Below are 21,535 nucleotides of genomic sequence, written 5' to 3'. Positions count from 1 at the left end.
GCCTGGCATATAGTAAAGATTCAGTAAATGGCAACCGACAGATTATTTTATACGTTTTCTTGTATATGTGCATTTTGAAATTTCTTTAACTTCCAGGCTGAATGAAGAATTATCAATAATCCCTTTTGTTACTCCAGAGAACCAGAAATTGTAAATGAAAAATGTCAGAGGCTCATCAGTGCCTGCAGTTTTCTGAGAAATGCCTGTACTATATTTCCATAGAAACACTAATGACCTCTGACGCATCAAACTGAATTGCCTTCCTAAACTGTTTTTACCTCCTGATTCTGTAGTCACAGTCTTGAAGCTGTGTACTGTTTTAATTCTTTTTTAGATGTCTTAAAATTGAAATTTCGTAATCTTGGGCTGGCTTTTCTGCCTTCAGTCTGATTTCAAGGCTGTAATTACAAAGCTAGAAGCCTGAAAAACTGTATGAAAGGTGATGTAAGTTGATCAGATGGAAGTTACTGATGTTTCCATAGCAATGTAGACACTTCTTGTAGCAGTATTGAAGCTGAGCAAATATGTGGGCACAATAGGTTATATAATTGAGAATCCTTGGCTTCCCCTCCCCCTAATCTTTTTTTTTTGCCCCTAAGATTTCACATTGAGAAAATGACATTAGGAAAAGAACATTGTTTTTGTTGCAGTTTTTAAAATGTGACCTTGACATTTGTAGATGGAGAAAGGGAAATATGACTTGAAGCTCTCCAGCCAGCTTTTGCTGTGCTGTCTTGTGGTGCTATGTGCCTGCATTCAAAAGCATTTTCTCTTATTCCTGAAGTATGGTTTGTCAGATTCCCTACGAGAAACAAAAGCTAATGGCCCAAGTGGCACCCCACTCACTGGATAGAAAGGAAGGAGGCAGATGTGAATTTAAGGCTCAGCCAATCCACAGAAAAGTGTTTCTGAATCTGCTTGGGCCTGCAAACCTGGCTGTAAGGCAGGCATGGCCTGGCTAGCTAATGTTTATTACTGAAAAAAAAAAAAGAGCTGCATTCTTTCTCAACCTCTACCCAAGCCATTCATTGTGCCAGAAGGAGCCTAGAATTTAAGGAGCTGTGGATGGTTTGCCGTGTGTATGTTGGCTAACTCCACAAAGCTCTTTTTTCTTTTTTTCTTCTTTTAACTTCTTGTGCTTTTGGTTTCCTGGTTGAAATCTTAGAGCCATTATATTGAAGTAGTCAGAGTTGGGCTGGTATTGACAAACTTCCTAAGAGTATACATATATTTTTTTCCTCAGAGACTCTATTACCTATAGAATAAAAGCCAAAAATTTGCCACGTATGTCATTTAAAACCCTTTATGATATGGCCCTGACTGGGGCTCCAGTCAAATCAAATTACCAGGTAGCATTTTGTTTCCTCTCTCTGTTCATGACACTTACATATGGCTTCCTCTACATATGTTTCTCAAATACCTCTGTTTGTTTGGTGAATACTTATCCCTTCCACATGCCCCTGGCCCCATGGTTGCTACTTCTGCTCCCTCTCTAATATTGATCACAGCTACCAGGCACTTTCCACTGACCTAAGTATATCATCTCATCGAATCCTCACAGCAATCTACAGATGAGAAAATTGGCTCAGAGAGGTGAAGTCACTTCCTAAGCTAACACAGTTAGTAAGTGATGGTGCCAGGACTCCAACCTATTCTGATAAAATGTATGCTCTTAGTTCTCTGCACTACTTTCCAGTTGCATCTTGTCCATCTGTCCATATCTATCTGTCCAGCATTCAGTCCCTGCAGTTAATTTTCTAAAAAATGTTATTATTTATTTCATTATATTTCATTAGACTTTAATCATTTTTACTGTAGTAAAATATATATAATATAAAATTTGCCATTTTAAACCATTTTTAAATGTACAGTTCAGTGGCATTAAGTACATTCACATTGTACTCTACAGTTAATTTTTGTCTATTCTGTACCCCTCTAGACATTTACGTCTCTGACAGTAGGGTCAGTCTTATTTATATCTGTATTTTCCAGGCCTAGGGCCTGCTACAGGGTGGGCAGGTACTTAATAACATTTGAAGGAGTAAGTGACAGTTTGCAGGCTGATGAAATTATTTTCCTGATAATAGCTGATTAACTTATGAATTGGCTACTAAATAACATTGGCCTAAGCATTTCCATATTTCATTTTCTTTAAAGCTGCAACAGAATCCACAAGGTGGCAAAGCAAATTTAAGAGGAGGGAAGACTTCTTTCTAGTCTTACGTTGTCCATTATAATAACCACTGGCCCAGGGTTTCACAGGTTCGGATCCTGGGCATGGACCTGGCACCCCTCATCAAGCCATGATGAGGTGGCATCTTACATAGCAGAACCAGAAGGTCCTACAACTAGAATATACAACTGTGTACTGGGGAACTTTGGGGAGAAGAAGAAACAAAACAAAACAAAAAAAGATTAGCAACAGATGTTAGCTCAAGTGCCAATCTGTAAAAAAAAAAAAAAAATATGGGCCGGCTCGGTGGCGCAGTGGTTAGGTTCGCACGTTCCGCTTCGGTGGCCTGGGGTTCGCCAGTTTGGATCTCGGGTCCAGACATGGCACCTCTCGGCAAGCCATGCTGTCGAGGGAGATATAAAGTAGAGGGAGATGGGCACAGATGTTAGCTCAGAGCCAGTCTTCCTCAGCAAAAAGAGGAGGATTGGCAGCAGATGTTAGCTCAGGGCTGATCGTCCTCAAAAAAATAAAAAATAAAAACAAAGTTAAAAATTCAGTTCCTCAGTCACACTAGTCACATTCGAAGCGCTTAATAGCTGTAGTGTGGCTGGTGGCTACCAAATTGGACAGTATAGATAGAGAACGTGCCCATCATTGTAGGAATTTGTGTTGGACATCACTTCTAGACTTTAAAGGCAGAGAATAGTGAAACAGTTATTTTCTCTTTGAACTTGGTATTTTGGCGAGAAATCCATTGGTGGCATTGTGGTTTAGTACTGTTGCTTTTTGGAGAAAGAAGCAGTTCCTCAGCGTTTACTCAGCAGCCTCTCCCAGGGATCCTGCCTAAGTCTCGGGGCTGGGGTTATAGTTAGGGCTGAGACCAGAGCTGACTGAAACAAGGACACAGAGTTCCATTGAGGACCTAATCATGATCAGGGGATATAATGCAGATGGGACACTGATACAAATGACCAGAGCCAGTTGGGCCAGAAAGGACCAGCTAATGACTGTTGTATATCAGTATAAATCCTGGGTAAAGATTTTTAGCTTTTTGGTGGGGAGTATAGAAAACAAATTTCTCTAGAACCTGAATTCAGCGTCAGTGGCCCTGATCATGATGTGATGTGGGATCACAGGGCCCTGTGGGGAGCACAGAGTAGGGCCTCTGAACTAACCAGAGCAATTTAAAAACGCTTTTAGACCTTTGAGTTCCTTTTTGAAGCCCTGCTTCACTTCATATCTCACGTTTAAAACTGCATAAAACTTGAATTGCAGTTGACTAGGTGAAACCTGGACTTCAGTGTGTGTGGGAGAGGGAGGGGGAAGGAATCGAGATCTGACCTGAGTCCTCAGGACAGAATGGTGAGTAAACGTGGGCTCAGGTGGAGAAAATAGTATATGCCAAGGAATGGAGGGTAAAGAGCGTGTTGATTTCGGGGAGCTACAGTGTAGTTCAGTATGGATGGAGTGTACACTGTTGAGTGGGATGGGGCGAGAAGCAAGAGGTAAAGTTGAAGTGGTAGGCAGATCTTGCAGTATATATATGATTTCTGTTTGGGGGAAGATGTGATGTTTGATTAGAATCGTAGAATTTTATCCTTTAAGGGCCTCACCTTAATTTTGCCTGTGGTTTTCTGAGGCTTCGAAATAATAACTGGCACAGTCCTGACCAGGATCCAGGTCTCTCGTGTACCCTGCTGCCTTCCTACAGTGATGTAAATTAAATCAAAACGTTCCTAGAGTAGCATTTAATTTGCTTTTGTAAAAGACACATTACAGGTTACAATTAGCTAGTGTTTCAGGCTTGAATTTGTTTACTGATATTACCCATTAGCTTTTATTCACATTTGGAAAAGAATGGATCTTATTGAAGATCCTATCATGGTAAATACATAATTTTGTAGTCAAAATAGTAAATAAAGAAGATCAGTAACTTTTTTTTTTAAAAGATTTTATTTTTTCCTTTTTCTCCCAAAGACCCCCGGTACATAGTTGTGTACTTTTTTAGTTGTGGGTTCTTCTAGTTGTGGCACGTGGGATGCCACCTCAGCGTGGCTTGATGATCCGCGTGGCCATGTCCGCGCCCAGGATCCAAACTGGCGAAGCCCTGGGCTGCCGGAGCGGAACTCAACCGCTCAGCCACGGGGCCGGCGCCAATGAGTAATTTTTTAATCTGTCACTGTAGCCAATCACAGATTGAGGAGTCACTGAACTTTTTCTGTTTGCAAATGCTTATTGGAGAAAAGCTTGTCAACTGGATCTTCCTTTGTATTAAAGAAAACTTGTAAACTTAGAGCCATTTATTGATCACTTGCTGTAAAGTAGGTGATTATGTACAAATCTCACAACAGGTGAACAAGATGGTTATTTTTATCTCCATTTCAGGAAATAGGCATGGGTAGTTAATTAAACAAAAATAGTGACACATCTGGGATTTGAATCCAGCTCTAACTCAGACCCATGCCCTTTTCACTGTGCGTCTGTCTTCTAAGTTAGACTGTGGCAAGTGAATATAAGCTTTGCACTAAATTTCAGATTGCTTATAAGCATACTGACTTGGTGATATATCATCTTAGGAACCAATCTGTGTTTCTTGTTTGTCCCTTTTTAAACCCAACTTAAGTCAACAGCCAAAGACCCTGGATTTCTCAGAACATTTCCTAACTTGCTTTAATGTGTTGTAGTCTGTGAGGCAGTTGGTTGTGGGGGTATATTTGGGTATTTATGTGACTTGGGAGTCTACTTTTCACTGAACAACTCTGATATCTCTTGCCTTTGTGTTGAATTGTCTTGAACACACATTGGATTTACTTCTAGCAGTGATTTGGATTCTTTTAGCTGGAATCATTTTGCTAGCTGGATCTGGTTACTCAGAATCTGGGTGTTACTCTATTTGAGAATGGAGCCAGACCCAACCATTCCGTTGACTGGTCGTCAGGAGGTAGGATTAACATTGTTCTCCATATCTCCTCAGGCCTCCTGCACTAGTGATGATCTGTAAAACCAGAGACAACATTAATAGCCAGTGGTCTCAGGGTGGATGGAGGGAATGTAGACAGAGTGAGAGAATTCCATCGTCTAGGCTCTTTGTGACCGTTGGAGGAATTTGTCTTAGGGCAAATATAAAGAGTCCCTCTTTCCTCAGGGGGTAGCATATGTCTGGAATCACTCCATCAAGCAATTTATAGGCTCAAAATGTAAAAAAAAGATTCAAGAATCACAGCAAGTAACTAAAATGACAGTGATAATACAGTTCTACCCTAGGTCTTTGAGGATGATGTTATGAATGGGTCAATAGGCACTCTCCTATAATCTGCTCTTTGTTACTGCAGACACAGCACTGGATTGGATGGATCCCAGGGCTTAGTTAGTTAGTAGTAGCTCACATATGTTGAGCTCTGACTTTGTCAGGTACTGTACAGAGCCTTTACATGCACTATCTCATTTAATCCTTTTAACAGACCTATAAGTAAGTCCTGTTGTTAAGCCCATTTTATAGCAAGGTTAGGGGCAATCCTACTTGGGTCATATGGATTGAGAGTATAAAATAGATGTCTCCAAAGAAAAATCAGAATACTTTTAACAAAAGAAAGGGGGAGTGGTTACTAGGCAGATAAAAGCAATAAATGTCCACTTTATGTTTTAGTATTTTCTTTGTTTTTTAGTCACCCTCTCTTTGTGTTTGATCTAGTTACTTTGAGTTCAGAATATTGTTGGTTTTCAGAAAATGCATTAAGCTTTGTCCTTTCTTGAGACTTCTAGTACAGTCCTTTTATTTAACATGCAGAATGTGAGGTTCAGAATAGGGAGTGACTTGGCTAAAGTTGTATAACTAAACTAAAAGTGGCTTGAACTAGAATTTAGGAGAGGTCTAACTTTCCCATTACACTACCCTCCCTTCCCATGCTTTTGTCCTATTTTTGAGTGAATTTATGTTCAGTGAATGCTTATTCTCAGTTTCACTTCTGGAAGGATGTTCAATATTGAACCCACGTGTAATGATGAGGTATTTCCTCGTTACCTGGCATCTCTCCGCAGCTTTTCTGATTCCCATTGCCTTTATGTAGAAATGCTTTGAGGGGCTGGCCCAGTGGCACAGCAGTTAAGTTCGTACGATCCCCTTTGGTGGCCTGGGGTCGCCGGTTCGGATCCCGGGTGCAGACCTTTGCACGACTTGTCAAGCCATGCTGTGGCAGGCGTCCCACATATAAAATAGAGGAAGATGGGCACGGATCTTAGCTCAGGGCCAGTCTTGCTCAGCAAAAAGAGGAGGATTGGTGGCAGATGTTAGCTCAGGGCTGGTCTTCCTCAAAAAAAAAAAAAAAGAAAGAAAGAAATGCTTTGAAGTTGTTCTGCGATGAGCCTTTTCAGGTATCTCAGCCACTTTTAGCAGCTTCCAAACTCTGGTGTTCCAGATCAGATTTCCTCATTCGGACCTTCCACACACTAGACACACAGGCTAGACTTTAGATTTTCTGATTCTGTGACTTTCTTCCGCTAGACTGTGATCTAGAGATGGGGTTGTGTTTTCTGTTTAGGTCTTCTTGCATTTGAGCACCTTCCATAATGTATTGGCAACTGGTTCAGCATAGAAGCAGCTCCACAGATGGACATGGGGTTGGTCCCCACCCTTGAAGAGCTCACTATCTAATGGAGGAGGCAGATATTTAAATTGTTCCTTTATCCTTTGGGGAATGCAGGAGGGGCCTCTTCTGTGTTCCATGTTTCACAGTGGTGGTGATATTTGAGCTAAATCTCGAAGGATGAATAGTTCCTCACCAAGTGGAGGAGGAGGAGGAAGCACAGGAAAGCAAGAAGGGATATGGCATGTTTGGTGAATGGTGTGGCCCAAACAGTTCAGGATTGCAAAGGACTTTAAAAGTTGTGGTGTTTAAACAGTCTACCTGCTGCTTGAATCCCTCTTCTCCATGTGACTCCTAGTTGCTGGTCTGGCTTCACGTTGCCCAGCTCTGATGACAGAAAATGCTGTCATATCCCTCTAGTCCTAATTTTGCTCCGTTATTTTTGAATTTACCATTAACATACCACAGTTGATGTTTATTGAACAGCTTCCTTTGTGCTATGCTTCTGAGAGGTAGTGGGGATACAATGGTAATGGTGAACAAGACAGGCCAGATCCTTTCCCCCATGGAACAGTCTAATAGTGGAATCAGACATTGAACAAGTAATTCCTTGTTGATACAAAGTATTATAGATAGTTATAACGGGGGCCTTTGACTTGGTGTATGAGACAAGGGTAAGGGAGGCAAGCAAAAGCTTTTTTGAGGAAATATTTAAGCTGAGGATGAGTAGAAAGCAAACTGGAGAAAGTAGGCAGTCTTTCCAGGAGAAAAGAACTTTCATCAACTATGTATAGAAAATACCTACTGTGCCATTCACTGTGTGTGATTTTTCTCTAACGTGTGATAGTTATAAACCAATCAGACAGTTGTAGCTCATACTTTTTGTGTCTAAAGTATGCTTTGAGAGGTATTTATTCCAACCTGAGCAGCATACTTATTAATGGAAGAATTGCTTCCATTCGTCTGTGTAGGGAAAATTCTTCAGTATCTGTGAAGATTTAAAGTAAAATTACCTTGTTTGATATTTGTTATAAGTTCATGTTTTGTATATTTTGCTTTCTTTTGGAAAATAATAATGTTAAATAGAATATGACAGATAATTAAATGAGTTATAATTTTCCTATGAATTTTTATTCCAACTAACATTGGCATACGTACTCATAATTACTTGTGCTGTTGTTTATTGAGCTCCTACTGTGTGCCAAGGACTATGCCAAATAAGCATTTTATATCAGCATCTCACTTAATCATCTTTACTACTCTGTGGTGAGTGCTGTTACTGTCTCCATTTTTTTAATACAAAGATGATGAAATGGAGGCTCAGAGAGGGATACAGTAGCTAAATGTTACAGAGCTAGGGTTCAAATGCAAATCTGACTTCTCAGTCTGGACTTTTTTCCCACTATATGATACTTACTTTTTCATATTTGGAGTCACCTTGGAGTAATTTACAAGTCATAATCTTTTTTTCTGTTGTTTTCTCTTTAGGTTTTTGTCAGGATGAATTGGCAGAGCTCGACCCAGGCACTAGTAAGTTCTGAATGTTCCCCAGTGTTCAGGGGTAAGAAAAGGATGTGTTTGTACTTTCAAATGTATAATTTAAGGTGTAATTGATAGGTCTTATTGACTCAGATTTTATTTCACTTTAATTTATAATTATGGGCAGGGCATTTTGTCTTTTCTAGTTAGGCTTACTGTTTCTTTTCCTAATGTTATTCAGTGGCCAGGATCTAGCCATTTAATAGAAAATTGATTTACTGAAAATTTCTATTTAAATACTAATCTCCTTGCATCCTCTTCATCCTCCTATGAAACCAGCAGCAACAAAAATTGTGCTTTCATTCATGCACGCGTACAACCTTATACCCACAACCACTTTTCTAGAGTACTGACTAGTTTTGACATAATTTCTTTCAAAGAGGGATTTTGCTTGGTTTAGATATTTATAACTGATAACCTTAGTTACCACAGTTTAATTTCTAAAGCACCTTTATCTACATTCTTAAGGTTAAGGTATGAGAGTGACCATTTCAAGGTCTAATTAAATGATGCTTTTCAGGACTCTGTAAGTATTGATTATAGATCATCATTTGTGTTTCCAGTGCTCTCAAAATGTGACATACACCATTCTGAGATACAGTTATAACTGTTAGAAATAGGACATGGGAGTATCCACTGTCTACAGACCTTATTGTGCTATAATGCCAGGTCAAATGGTAATTTAGACTGAGACTCCATGAGATGATCTAGAGTTATTTGTCTAGTTCTAGTACTTTTTAGGGTCATGGGGCTGGCTGTTTGTCACAAATCTGCTGTTGAGGTAAGTGATAAAGTTTCACCTTCTCACCATCCTGGCTAATATCAGCTCTCTGAGGGTGTAGACCTTCTTACGTATTTTTCCCCACACACCTTACTAGTATAAACTAGTATAAACATTCATGTTTGTTCAAGTAATACTTATTAGTTGCAAGACAAAATAAGTCCCACAATGCTTATCAAACACCAGGGAAATAGATTTGTCTCTCTAGAAGTCATAAAGTTCAAAATCGGTTTTGTAGGTAGTATGGGCTCAGTCTCCTGCTCTCCCACCTCCCAGTATCTATGGGTAAACACACTGTTTCTCTTTGTCTTTGTCTTATGAATAGCCTTCATTTAGTAGGAGGAAAAGGTAAATTCTTAAGTCATAGTCCTTTCTTAGAAGCAGTTTTGAACACTAGGAAGGAGGAAGGACATTGAGATGCCCTGTAATTTTTCAGACAGAACTACACATAAAACATGCTAGATAATTGAGAACTCAGTTAAACATTGCATGTTCTCTCTGCTCCAGGCCCAGTTCTAGGCTCCAGGGATACACAAATAAATAAGTCTAGGGCCTATCCTCATCTATTAACAATCTGTTGGAAAATACTTCCTTGTCTAGAATTATTTGAAAAAACATTTTTTAAACCTCTAATTTAGCAACAGTACCCATACTTATTCTCCTTGTCTGCACTCAGTAGCAATTGAAAATAGCTCATGTCCATCTTCTAGGAAAGACCCTTGATATTCTCATAAAGATTATTATTGAATTATTCTTCGTTCTGGGCCGAATAATCCTGACTCATTTAACTTTTCTCCATAGAATCTCTAGCTAGATATGATGATTTACCAGCTTCTCCATTCCATGAGAATGAACAGATAGTGAATCATAATTTTATATATCAGTATAGAATAGGAGTCATCTAAAAAAAATCACTTTTCTTTTAAACACTATACTTAGCTTATGTGGGCAATATTCTCAATAATCCCCACGTTATCTTTGTTAAGGTATCTTTGTTCTTCTCTTTGAAGAAATACATAAAGATCTGATATAATAATAAATGGGAAGGAATAATTTATCATCTTGGTCTGAACCAATCTTGGGATTCACATTAGCATGCTCTGCCCTACCAAGTGAAAGGAAACCTCAGGACTGAGATGGGCTGTGTGTATTGTGTTAAATTGGTTATGACTGTTGATACGGCAAATTCCATGGCTTCTGACTAGAAAAGAATAACATCTCCTATGTTAATACCTCATGACTTTTGCACATTAGATTGAGAACAATAGAGATTTCTCTGTGATGCATCTTTGGAGTTTAGAGGCCCTAGTGTCTTCCCTACTCCCCAAATTCCTGAGTGGGGAAGCCTGCTTGTACTTGCTTATTTTGAAATAGGAAATACCATTTTTGCTGATTTCCCATTGTGCTCAGCAGTGGTTGTAGACGGCAAGTTTGGGAGAACAGGTGGGATGTGTTGGAACTAGATGACGAAAGACTGACTTAGTCCAATTTAAATAGCTTTTTTTTTTTTTTTTTTTTTTTACCTTTTCTGTGGTAGAGCAGATGGGTAGCTGTGCTTAGAATATGGGCAGCTGTTCAGACTGTGGCTGTCTTCCTATGATTCCTGGGCTTCCTTGAGTCCAATGTTATAGCACAGGTTCAGGCTAAGTTCATTTCTACAAGAAGCATCTCTGTACCCTGCCCATTAGCATAAGCTAGGGACAAGGGCAGTCAAAGGTCAAGAGAAGTTCAAAACAGCATAACCTTTCTGTGCTTCTGTTTCCAAATAACCCCAGTCTGCCCTGCTCCCCAAGTTTTTTCCTCAGCCGTCATGTTTACCGTGTAGTTGTAAAACTCAAGAGAACAAGGACTGACTTGATACAAGGGAAGTTAGAGAATAGAAGTCATTGTTGCTTAAAACAGGAGAAATAATTGATTTATGTTTGGGGGCCAATTAGGCTATAAAACAGGAACAGTAAAGGGACCTGTGACTTCAGGACGGCTACTTGCTCTGATTTCTGTCCCACAGACAAGGGGCTCCCCAATAAAGGCTGTCAGCTTTCTAGGCTAAATTATTAATTCCTTTCATGCGTCTCAGGGATTGTAAACAGCACATAATACAGGAAAACAATTGATACTGTTCAGTTATTGGCCAGATAGAGGGTCAAAGGGTAAATAGTTGGATTAGCAACAGCTGTTCCTTCTCCCCAGTCAGACTTTTGTCCCTTATTACCTATTTCAGCAAAGCCATTCCTGAGTTTTGGGCTTCTCTAAATAGTTAAATCCATTTCTCTTCTTCTAAAATAATCCTACAAATGATTAGAGAATAGCAAACTGACCAAAATTGAAAATACTCATATTTTAATTTAGTTTCCAAAGTTGAAGGTGAGCATTCTTTTTGATATGTGCTATGTTGTTTGGTGTCCAAAGGGTATTATCCTAAGGAAAGTAATGACTTGAAGTTAGACAGATGAGAAGCTTTTTAGCTGTTTTTACCAACTGCTTGTGGATCTTTGTGTAGCTTGATTAAAAGAAAAAATTGCCTTTGTTTAAACTGATAGAAGTATAATGCTTGTTCATTGTGGAAAACACTAAAAGAAAAATAGAAATACCCCTAATCCCACCACCTGGAAATAACCATTGTTTCTTATTTGAGAATGTGTCCTTTTAGTTTGTGTCTGAGCTTATTTTTTACATAATTAGGAATTGTATTATATGCAAAATTTTGTATCCTGTACCCCCCCACCCCCAACATTACATTGGGAGCATTGTGCCAAGCTATGAAACATTTTCTGTAAATTTTTTTTTAAGATTTTATTTTTCTTTTTTCTCCCAAAGCCCCCTGGTACACAGTTGTGTATTTTTAGTTGTGGGTCCTTCTAGTTGTGACATGTGGGACACTGCCTCAGCATGGCTTGATGAGTGGTGCCATGTCCGCGCCTAGGATTGGAACCAGTGAAACCCCGGGCCGCCGAAGCAGTGCGTGCAAACTTAACCACTCGGCCATGGGGCCAGCCCCTCTGTAAATATTTTTAATGGCAGGATAATATTTAATTGTAAGTGAATAACCTTACCATGATTTATGTAGCCATTCTCCTATTGTTGGGCATTTAGATTGCTTCCATTTTTTTCTACGTTATAAATAATGTCACAGTGAACATGTTTCTGTGTAAATTTTTGTCTACATTTCAAGTGAGGCCTATAGCTTTTTATATAAGCCAAAACTCTTCTGAATTAAGAGAATGGACTCTGTCTCAAGATTGCTTGGGTTCAACTTGACTTCAATATTTATTAGCTCTGTAATCTTGGCTAAGTTATTTAACCTCTCTGTGCCTCAGTGTTCTCATCTGTAAAATGGGAATGGTAAAAATTATTCCTACTTTACAGGGCTGTTGTGAAGATTAAATCAAGTGATGTATGTACATGCTTGGTAATTGGTAAACACTATTAAGTGTATGCTATTCTAGGCTATGTATCATAATGCTGAAATTTTGTCTCTCTGTTCTAATGGGCCATTGAACTGCACTTTATTCAATTAAACTAGCCTGTGTTTCTAAATGATACAAAGATAAATCATTCCAGATGTTAGCAGGTGTAAGTTACTGCTTCAGGTAAATAGTTCCCTCAGAGGAGCAGAGCTCATATACTGCTGACCACTTTGGCCAAGACTGTTCTTTACCATCTGGTTGACTATGAGAGTGTTTTGAGGCCCTTCACTCAACTAGCAACAGGTAACCTCCCAAATGACTATCTGCCAACCCATTTATTTAACCTCTCAGGAAACTAAAGAAGTTAACTCTCTGCTTATTTAAAACAAATGACTCAGATTATGCACTTCTCTTTGGTCAGGAGCAATGTCTTACAGAGAGCATTCTGAGGAACCAATTTGTACAATTAAAAGCCTGACCATTACCATTTAAAAATACTGTGTGCTTGGAATTCTTGCTGACTCACACTTTAAAATATATGTGTGTGTGTATGTGTATATGTATTTTTTCTACTGATCAAGGACCTAGATAAATGAGCATTTTAAAAGAGACTTGAAAGTTAGTCTTTACTTTTTCTTGCCATGCTGATAAGTGCTCATTAATCTGGGATCCATGAGTGCTGACAGGATGAACTGACCAGATAAAAACAGCTTCTGAATAAGACAGCCTAATACTGCTGGCTTGCTCTGGCTTTGCGTTTGTCTCTCAAGTGTTTTGGGATCCCAAGGAGACTTTTTATGGATCCTTCAAGCTACAGGTGATAAATATACATCTCAACTAGAGTACCCCTAGGTTCTATCCAAAATTCGAATATGCTATACCATGTCCTTAAGGTTCCATTCCTAGTTGTTAAACTATATGTCACAGTTTTTGATCTCGGAAAACAGTTCGTATAAGCCCAAGTGTGGTCTATAGAGAATGAACTTAAACTGTGTGTTAGAGATCAAGGAAGGAAAGGAAATGAACATTTATTGGATATTCCTTATGTGCCAGGCACTTTGCATATGTTCAGTAGGAGTGAGAAGGGTTATATCATATAAAACTATCTAATTTTGTTTTATTTTGTAATACCTGGTCCATTGTTCTCCTCTTCCTTCCCCACTTCTCTTTTTCTTTCTTTCTTTTTTTTTTTTCCTTTTTGAGGAAGATTAGCCATGAGGTAACATCTGCTGCCAATCCTCCTCTTTTTGCTGAGGAAGACTGGCCCTGAGCTAACATCCGCGCCCATCTTCCTCTGCTTTATATGTGGGATGCTTGCCACAGCATGGCTTGACAAATGGTGTGCAGATCCGGACCTGGGATCCGAACCGGTGAACCCCTGGCTGCTGAATCGGAAAGTGTGAACTTAACTGCTGCGCCACCAGGCTGGCCCCCTCCTCTTTTTCTTTTTGATGTGTATGCCAAGCTAAGACACAGTTCCTGCCCTCAGGGGACTCTGGTTTAATCAGGATGACAGGCACAAAACTTGATGATATATGGCTTTTACTACATACTAGTAGTAATGATAGCTAATATTTATTACACACTAAATGCATCACATGCATTTTTCATTAAGCACTCATATAATCTGTTTAAAAAGATACTATCCCTGTCTTACAGATGAGAACACTGAGGTCTGGAGACGTTAAATGACTCACCTTAGTGGAGAAGTATCTGAGACTTCAGAGCCACTGTTTTAACTAATCTTCTCTCCTGTCTCCAGCTCTCTTCATTGTGACAAGTCTCAAATGCTAATGGAAAAATTTAAGGCAGTATCATGATTTATAACATATTTAACGGGGCTTTTTGTGTACAGAAGAATAAAGACTATATTATCTAAGTCTCATTTGGGCTCTTTTGCGTATGTTAGAATGATTTTGGACACAGTAGAATAGTTCACCATGGAATAGATTGGTTCTCAAAGAGATTTCTTCTGTGGCTCTGGTTCAGGATTATTTCACTATTCATCAGATAGGTTCTTTCCTGAAACAAATGAAGCTAAGTTCACAAATCTCTCTTATTTTCCCCTACTTTACGTCCTCTTTCCTCCAGAACATTCTGTTAGTGATTTAGATGTTTCGCATTCATGACAGTTCCAAGAGCCTGCTTCCAAAGCTTCGCTGAATCTGCTAGCCCCAGGTCTCCTCAAGGTGGCCTTTTGCTGGGGAGTTCCTTCTGATAAGGATTCTTTTGAACAGAGTGGGGGTGGGATGAGATCCAGAGCTTGGGTTGTGCTCTCATCCCCTTGACCTCTGCCCCTATTTCAGAGTTTGTACTGACTTGGTAGGGACTCCCTGTGGAGCCAAGAGTTTAGGACTTGTTTACAACTGATGAAAAGATAGTTGCATTCAAAGACTGTGGTTGGGTCCTTGGGTAGTCGTGGATCTCTGTCATTCTCTCTGGTGGGTGAAGGGAATGCTTGAACATCTGGGTCTGGAGGTTTGTAATGGATGACTAAGAAGGAATGAGAAGAAATTCTGAAGCTAGATAGGTTGCTGAAATTGTTCTTTCTATGGGAGCAGTATTGCAGTAAGATTTTGAGAGTGTGTGTTTTACTCATTTGAAAAAGACTGAAAGTGGTTGTTTAAATTCAATATATGATAACAAGGGGGATGTGTGGGAATTCTTCTCTTCCTTTTCTGAGGTCTCACCAAAGAGAAAATTTGTTGTGTTCAGCCAGTGTATCAAGTAGTGGAGGGAAGCTCGAGATTGTTAAAGCCACCCTCTTCAAAGCCATGTGTAGTTTTACCAATTAGTATTGTCTCTCAAAATCTTGTGGTGCTGTAAGGATGCTGGGGAGAGTATAGCAACTCAGTCCCAAATGAGTCTTCATATGCCTTTTCTGGGCACACTTTGGTCAACTAAGACCACTCTTTAACATCTAGACCTGAAGTTACATATCTTTTTTATTTTAGTCCAATATTTGTTGTAGATATGAATCTTAGAAAACAGATAAGCATCTTTCTTTGAAGGGTGCTGGCAGTCACTATGATGAAAATTGAATAAATCCGTCCTCTGTTGGTAAGCATAGGAAAAGATAAACTGCATGACTAATAAGATTCAAAGCAAAAATACAGTGTTAAATCTTTTTCACTTCAGCACAAAATTCCATGTGCTACATGTAGTCTGGCCTATAGATGTATTTTGTTTGACTAGCCAATCAGATGTTTAAATAAAAGCATGTTAGTTGTCAACATTTAAAACCTGCAAGAGTTTCATAACAATTTGGATTTCTGGCGTTTTTGATGAATTGGAAGATCTAATACTGGACCTGAATTTCGGTGTGACGTCTGTTGGCTGGAGTAGAGTAGTGGCTGCCCTCTTTATATGAGCGTGCACTCTTAGGTTTGTCATAAACCCGTATGGCCTCCTTCATCCATTTATGTTTCCTGCTAGTCTTCTGTAGGCATTTGAGTTTGCAACTCTGACGTTAAAGAATGGTACTTGTGGGGTTGGCCTGGTGGCATAGTGGTTAAATTTGCATGCTCTGCTTTGGCAGCCTGGGGTTTGCAGGTTCGGATCCCGGGCATGGACCTAGCGCCACTTGTCAAGCCACTCTGTGGCAGCATCCCACATAAAACAGAGGAAGATTTGCACAGATGTTAGCTCAATGACAATCTTCCTCAAACAAAAAGAGGAAGATTGGCAACAGATGTTAGCTCAGGACCAATCCTCTTCACCAAAAAAACAAAAAACAAACAAAACAAAAAAACCATAATTGTAAGTGCAGATGAAGATGTGAGTGGGAATTCTTGTATGTGTAATCTAATAAATAAATCTAATAAATAAGTCTGTCAAAGCTGAAAATGTACGCATTTATTTTTGCAGATTGAGTAGTTTAAAATTTAAAATTGCAGATTTAGCAATTCATATGTCTAAGCATTTATCCTGTAAGAAATGACAGGTATGCAGAATGTATATTCGCATTTACTCCTTTCAGCACCTACAATAGCAAAAAAATTGGAAATAGCTTAAAAGTTTAATAGGAGACTAGTTAAATGGATTGTGTTTATTCATGTAATGGAATACTGTAGGATCATTAAGAAGGCAGATTTTAGTCTGGAAGATGATACACTGAACTGTTTGTTAACAGTGGTATCTTTGGGCACTTGGGATCACAGGGTAACTTTCATTATTTCTGTGTTTCAATTATTTACAAAAGCCTGTTGGATTGAGAAAAAGGATATGTATTTTTAAAAAAATCTCCACTTTTCATTTTAGCTACCAAGTTTCTAAGGCTATTCTGCTAAATTGAGCCACCCAGGCTCCAGCTTCCCTCTTCCATCACAAATTTTACATTCAGAATTTTCTTATCTTGAAATTACCCTATGGAAGGAGAATTAGTGTCCTCAAGTAGCAGGAACCATTTCGAAGCCCAAGAACAGGGTAAAAGCCTAGACCAGCATTTGCAGTCTTCTGCTTGCAGCTCTGTCAGCATTCACCAATCAGGCTGTCAGAACTGGCCTCTTTTCAGTATCAGGCCTGACACTACCGTACTCTCAGGAATGAAGGGAGCCTTGGTGGCTTTACATACGAATTGTGCTGTCCTGGCCGTTGCAGGGATACATCGCTGAAAGTGACCCTACTGGAAGGATAGTATGGTGCAGTGGAAAAACACCAGTGAGAGTTTGCATCTTCGCTTTTTCCACTTCCTTGCTGAGTGACCATAGGCAGTCTGTGAAGCTCAGTTTCTTCATCCATAAAGCAGTAATAATCTCTGTTAGGGGTTCTTTTAAAAAATAAGTCAGATAACATATGTGAATTGCCCAAGATTTAACTGCTCTAGCCATTTCTGCATGTTTCTCTTTGTTGAAATATATGACAAAGGTTTTCTAACTTTTTTGCTTAATATTTAGTGAGCATTTACTGTATGCTAATGATTTAAACACATGATTTCATTTATTCTTTCTGGTAACTCTATGAGGTTGTTCTCAACTCTCATTCTCCCCATTTTACAGATGAGGAAACTGACAATTTAACACTTGGCCAAGGTCACACAGCTGGTAAGTGGCAGAGCTGGAGCCTGTGTGATTCCAAAGTTAATGTACTTTTTATCTTTTTAAAATAGTGGTATGATTTACATACAATGAAATACATAGATAATAAGTGTAAGGTTCAAGCAGTTTTCACAAATGCATGCACCTTGTAATCTGAGTTCCAAGAAGATACAGAACGTTGCCATCCCTTTAGAAAATTCTTCTATGCTTTTTCTCAATTGATCCCACTCTTCTATCCTAAGAAGCAATAACTTGTGATTTCTGTCATGATAGATTAGTTTTTCCTGTTCTAAAATGTCATATAAATGGAATCATACAACATCTGCTCTTTTGTGTCTAGCGTTTTTCAAAAGCATAATGTTTGAGCTGCATCCGTGTTGTTGCAAGTGTTAGTAGTTCGTTTCTTTTTCTTGTTGAGGAGTACTCCATTGACTGTACTGCACTTTATTTGTCTGTTGATACCTGGGCTGTTTCAAGTTTTTGGTTATTATCAATAAAGTAGCTGTGAAAATTCTTACACAAGGTTTTTGTGGGTATATGTTTTTCTCTCTCTTAGACGTATATCTAGGAATTGTTGGGTCATATGGTAGATGTAAACTTTCTATGAGGTTACCAAACAGTTTTCCAAATTGTTTATACATTTTAGAGTTTTAGTGTGTGAGTTCCAGTTCTTCCACATCCTTGCAAGCATTTGGTGTTGTCACTTTTAAATTTTGGTCATTCTAGTGAGCATGTAATGGGACTGATGTGGTTTTAATTTGCATTTCCCTGATAACTGATTATGTTGATCAGCTTTTCACACTCTTATTGGTCATTCGTATATAATCTTTTAGAAATGTCTGTTTGAAGTCTTTTGATTATTAAAAAGAATCAGGGGCCGGCCCCATGGCCGACTGGTTAAGTTCACGAGCTCTGCTTTGGTGGCCCAGGGTTTTGCTGGTTCGGATCCTGGGCGCCGATTTAGCACTGCTCATCAAACCATGCTGCGCCAGTGTCCCAGGTACCACAAAGAGAAGGACCCACAACTAGAATATACAGCTATGTACCAGGGAGCTTTGGGGAGAAGAAGGACAAATAAAATCTTAAAAAAAAAAAAAAAAAAAGAATCATGTTCTTTGTCCTGTTACTGAGTTGTGGATATTTTTTACTTGATACAAGTTCTTCATCAGATACATGTGTTGTGAATATTTTCTCTTAATCCATGGTTTTCTGATCTACTTTATTAACATGTTTTTTGATTAACATTTTTATGAAGTCCAATTTATTAATTTTTTCTTTTATGGTTAATACTTCCTGTGTCTTCCCTAAGAAATCTTGGCCTTAACCGAAGGTTGCAAAGGTGTTCTTCTGGATTTTCTACTAGAAAATTTATGGTTTTATCTTTTACATTTATGTCTATAACCCGTCTTAAATTAATTTTTTTGTATGCTATGAGATAAGAAGCAAAGTCTTTTTATGTGACTATTCATTTGTTCTGGACTCATTTGTTGAAAAGACCTTCCTCATTGAATTTTTGATGCACTTGCTGAAAAATAATTTGATCTTTATATGTGTGAATCTCTTTATAGACTCTGTATTCTATTCCATTAATCTTTTCACCAATTCTGTTTATCTTCTCACCAATACTGCAATGTCTTGAATACTATAGTTTTGTAATAAATCTTGAAATCAAGTAGTGTTAGTCCTCCAACTCCATTCTTCCTTTTCAAAGTTGTTTTGGCCCATTCTAGGGTTTTGTTTTGTTTTCATTTTCCTTATAAATTTTAGAATCAGCTTGTCAATTACTTTATTTTTTTAATAAAAAAGGCTGCTGAGATTTTGATTGCATTGCGTTGATCCTATCAGTTTGGGGAGAGTGGTCATTTTAGAATTGAGTCTTCTAATTTATGAATTCAGTGTATCTTTCCACTTACTTAGAATGTCTTTGTTTTTTCTCAGCAATGTTTTTAAAAGATTAGTGTTGAGATCTTGTACATACATCTTTCTTTAAACTTATAACTAAGTATTATGTTTTTTTAATGTTATAGTAAATGGTATTATTTTAAAATTTTTATTTTCCAGTTTGTTGCTAGTATATAGAAATGCAATTTGATTTTTGTATGTTGAGTTTGTATCGTAGAACATTGTTAAATTTGTTTACTAGTTCTAGTAACTTTTAAAAATAAATTTCTTGGAGCTTTCTATGTGTACATCTGTGAATAAAGACAATTTTATTTCTTCCTTTTTGATGTTTATTACTTTTGTTTATCACTCTTACCTTATTGTATTGGCTAAGATCTCCAGTCCAATAGTATGTAAAAAATAGCGAGATGACATCCTTGTCTTGTTTTTGATTGTAAGGGGAAAGAGTTCAATATTTCACTATCAAGTATCATGTTAGCTATAGGGTTTTTTCCTCCTTTTATTTTTTTTGTTTTTAAAAATTGTGGTAAAATACACATAACATTTACCATCTTAACCATTTTTTTTCTCTCTTTTTGAGGAAGATTAGCCCTGAGCTAACATCTGCTGCCAATCCTCCTCTTTTTGCTGAGGAAGACTGGTTCTGACCTAACATCCATGCCCATCTACCTCTATTTTATGTGGGACGCTGCCACAGCATGGCCTGACAAGCAGTGCATAGGTCCACACCTGGGTTCTGAACTGGTGAGCCCTGGGCCGCCGAAGTGAAACCTGTGAACTTAACCACTGTGCCACCGGGCTGGCCCCTTAACCACTTTTTAAGTGTACAGTTTAGTGCCATTAAGTACATTAATATTGTTGCGCAACTGTCACCATCATCCACCCACAGAACTCTTTTCATCTTGCAAAACTGAAACTCTGTACCCATTAACAATATCTCCCTATTTCCTCAACCTCAGACAACTACCATTCTACTTTCTGTCTCTATGAATTTGACTACTCCAGGTACCTCATATAAATGGAATCATACAATATCTGTCTGTTTGTGCCTGGCTTCTTTCACTTAGCATAGTGTTATCAAACTTCATCCATGTTGTACATGTGTCAGAATTTCCTTCCTTTTTAAGGCTGAATAATATTCCATTGTATGTTTATACCACATTTTGTCTGTTCATTTTTCTGTTGATAGGCATTTGGGTTGGTTACACCTTTTGGTTATTGTCAGTAATGCTGCTGTGAATATGGGTATATAGATATCCCTTCAAGTCCTTATTTTCAATTCTTTTGGGTATATATCCAGAACTGGAATTTCTGGATCATATGGTAATTCTATTTTTAATTTTTTGAGGAACCACCCCATATGTTTTTCACAGTGGCTGTACCATTTTACATTCCTACTAACAGTGTACAAGTGTTCTAATTTTTCTGCTTCCTCACCAACACTTATTTTCTGTATTTGATAGTAGCCATCTTAATGGGTGTGAGGTGATACCTCACTGTGGTTTTGATTTGTATTTCCCTAATGATGAATGATGTTGGACATCTTTTCATGTGCTTATTGGCCATTTGTATATCTTTTTTGGAGAAATGCCCATTCAAGTCTCCTGTCCATTATTTAATCAATTTTTTTTGAGTTGTGAGAGTTCTTTATATGTTCTGAAGATTAACCCTTCATCTGCAAATATTCCCTCCTATTCCATGGATTGCCTTTTCACGCTGTTGATTGTGTCCTTTTATACACAGAAGTTTTTAATTTTGATGTAGTACAGTTTATTTTTTTGTTGTTTCTGCCTGTGCCTTGGTGTCATATCCAAGAAATCATTGCCAAATCCAGTGTCATGAAGCTTTCCCCCCTATGTTTTTTTCTAAAAGTTCTACAGTTTTAGCTCTTACATTTAGGTCTTTGATCTATTTTTGGGTAATTTTTGTTTATATGGTATAGTATAAGGTCCACATGCATTCTGTTGCATGTAGATATTCAATTTTGCCATCATTATTTGTTAAAAAGATGGTTCTTAGCCCATTGAATGGTCTTGGCAATTTTGTTGAAAATTGTTGACCATATGTGTGAGGGTTTATTTCAGGGCTCTCTATTCTATTCCATTTGTCTGTAT

The 21,535-nt window shown here is 38.3% G+C and overlaps 1 protein-coding gene across 4 annotated transcripts in view; it reads left to right on the top strand.

The window, feature by feature from the left end:
- Positions 1 to 21,535, top strand: part of NR6A1 (nuclear receptor subfamily 6 group A member 1) — a 215,044-nt gene that overhangs the window by 25,693 nt on the left and 167,816 nt on the right. For 2 of the 4 annotated variants that reach the window (XM_070596443.1, XM_070596442.1), the window contains exons 2-3: positions 8,245 to 8,286; positions 17,481 to 17,525. In XM_070596443.1, coding sequence (XP_070452544.1) covers positions 8,245 to 8,286; positions 17,481 to 17,525 — 87 coding nt within the window. The remainder of the gene's footprint in view (positions 1 to 8,244; positions 8,287 to 17,480; positions 17,526 to 21,535) is intronic. The other 2 variants (XM_070596444.1, XM_070596445.1) reach the window with 1 other exon arrangement.

This window comes from Equus przewalskii, chromosome 26 (genome assembly GCF_037783145.1).
Source record: "Equus przewalskii isolate Varuska chromosome 26, EquPr2, whole genome shotgun sequence".
NCBI lineage: Eukaryota > Metazoa > Chordata > Mammalia > Perissodactyla > Equidae > Equus > Equus przewalskii.
This window is presented reverse-complemented; position numbering and strand designations above follow the sequence as displayed.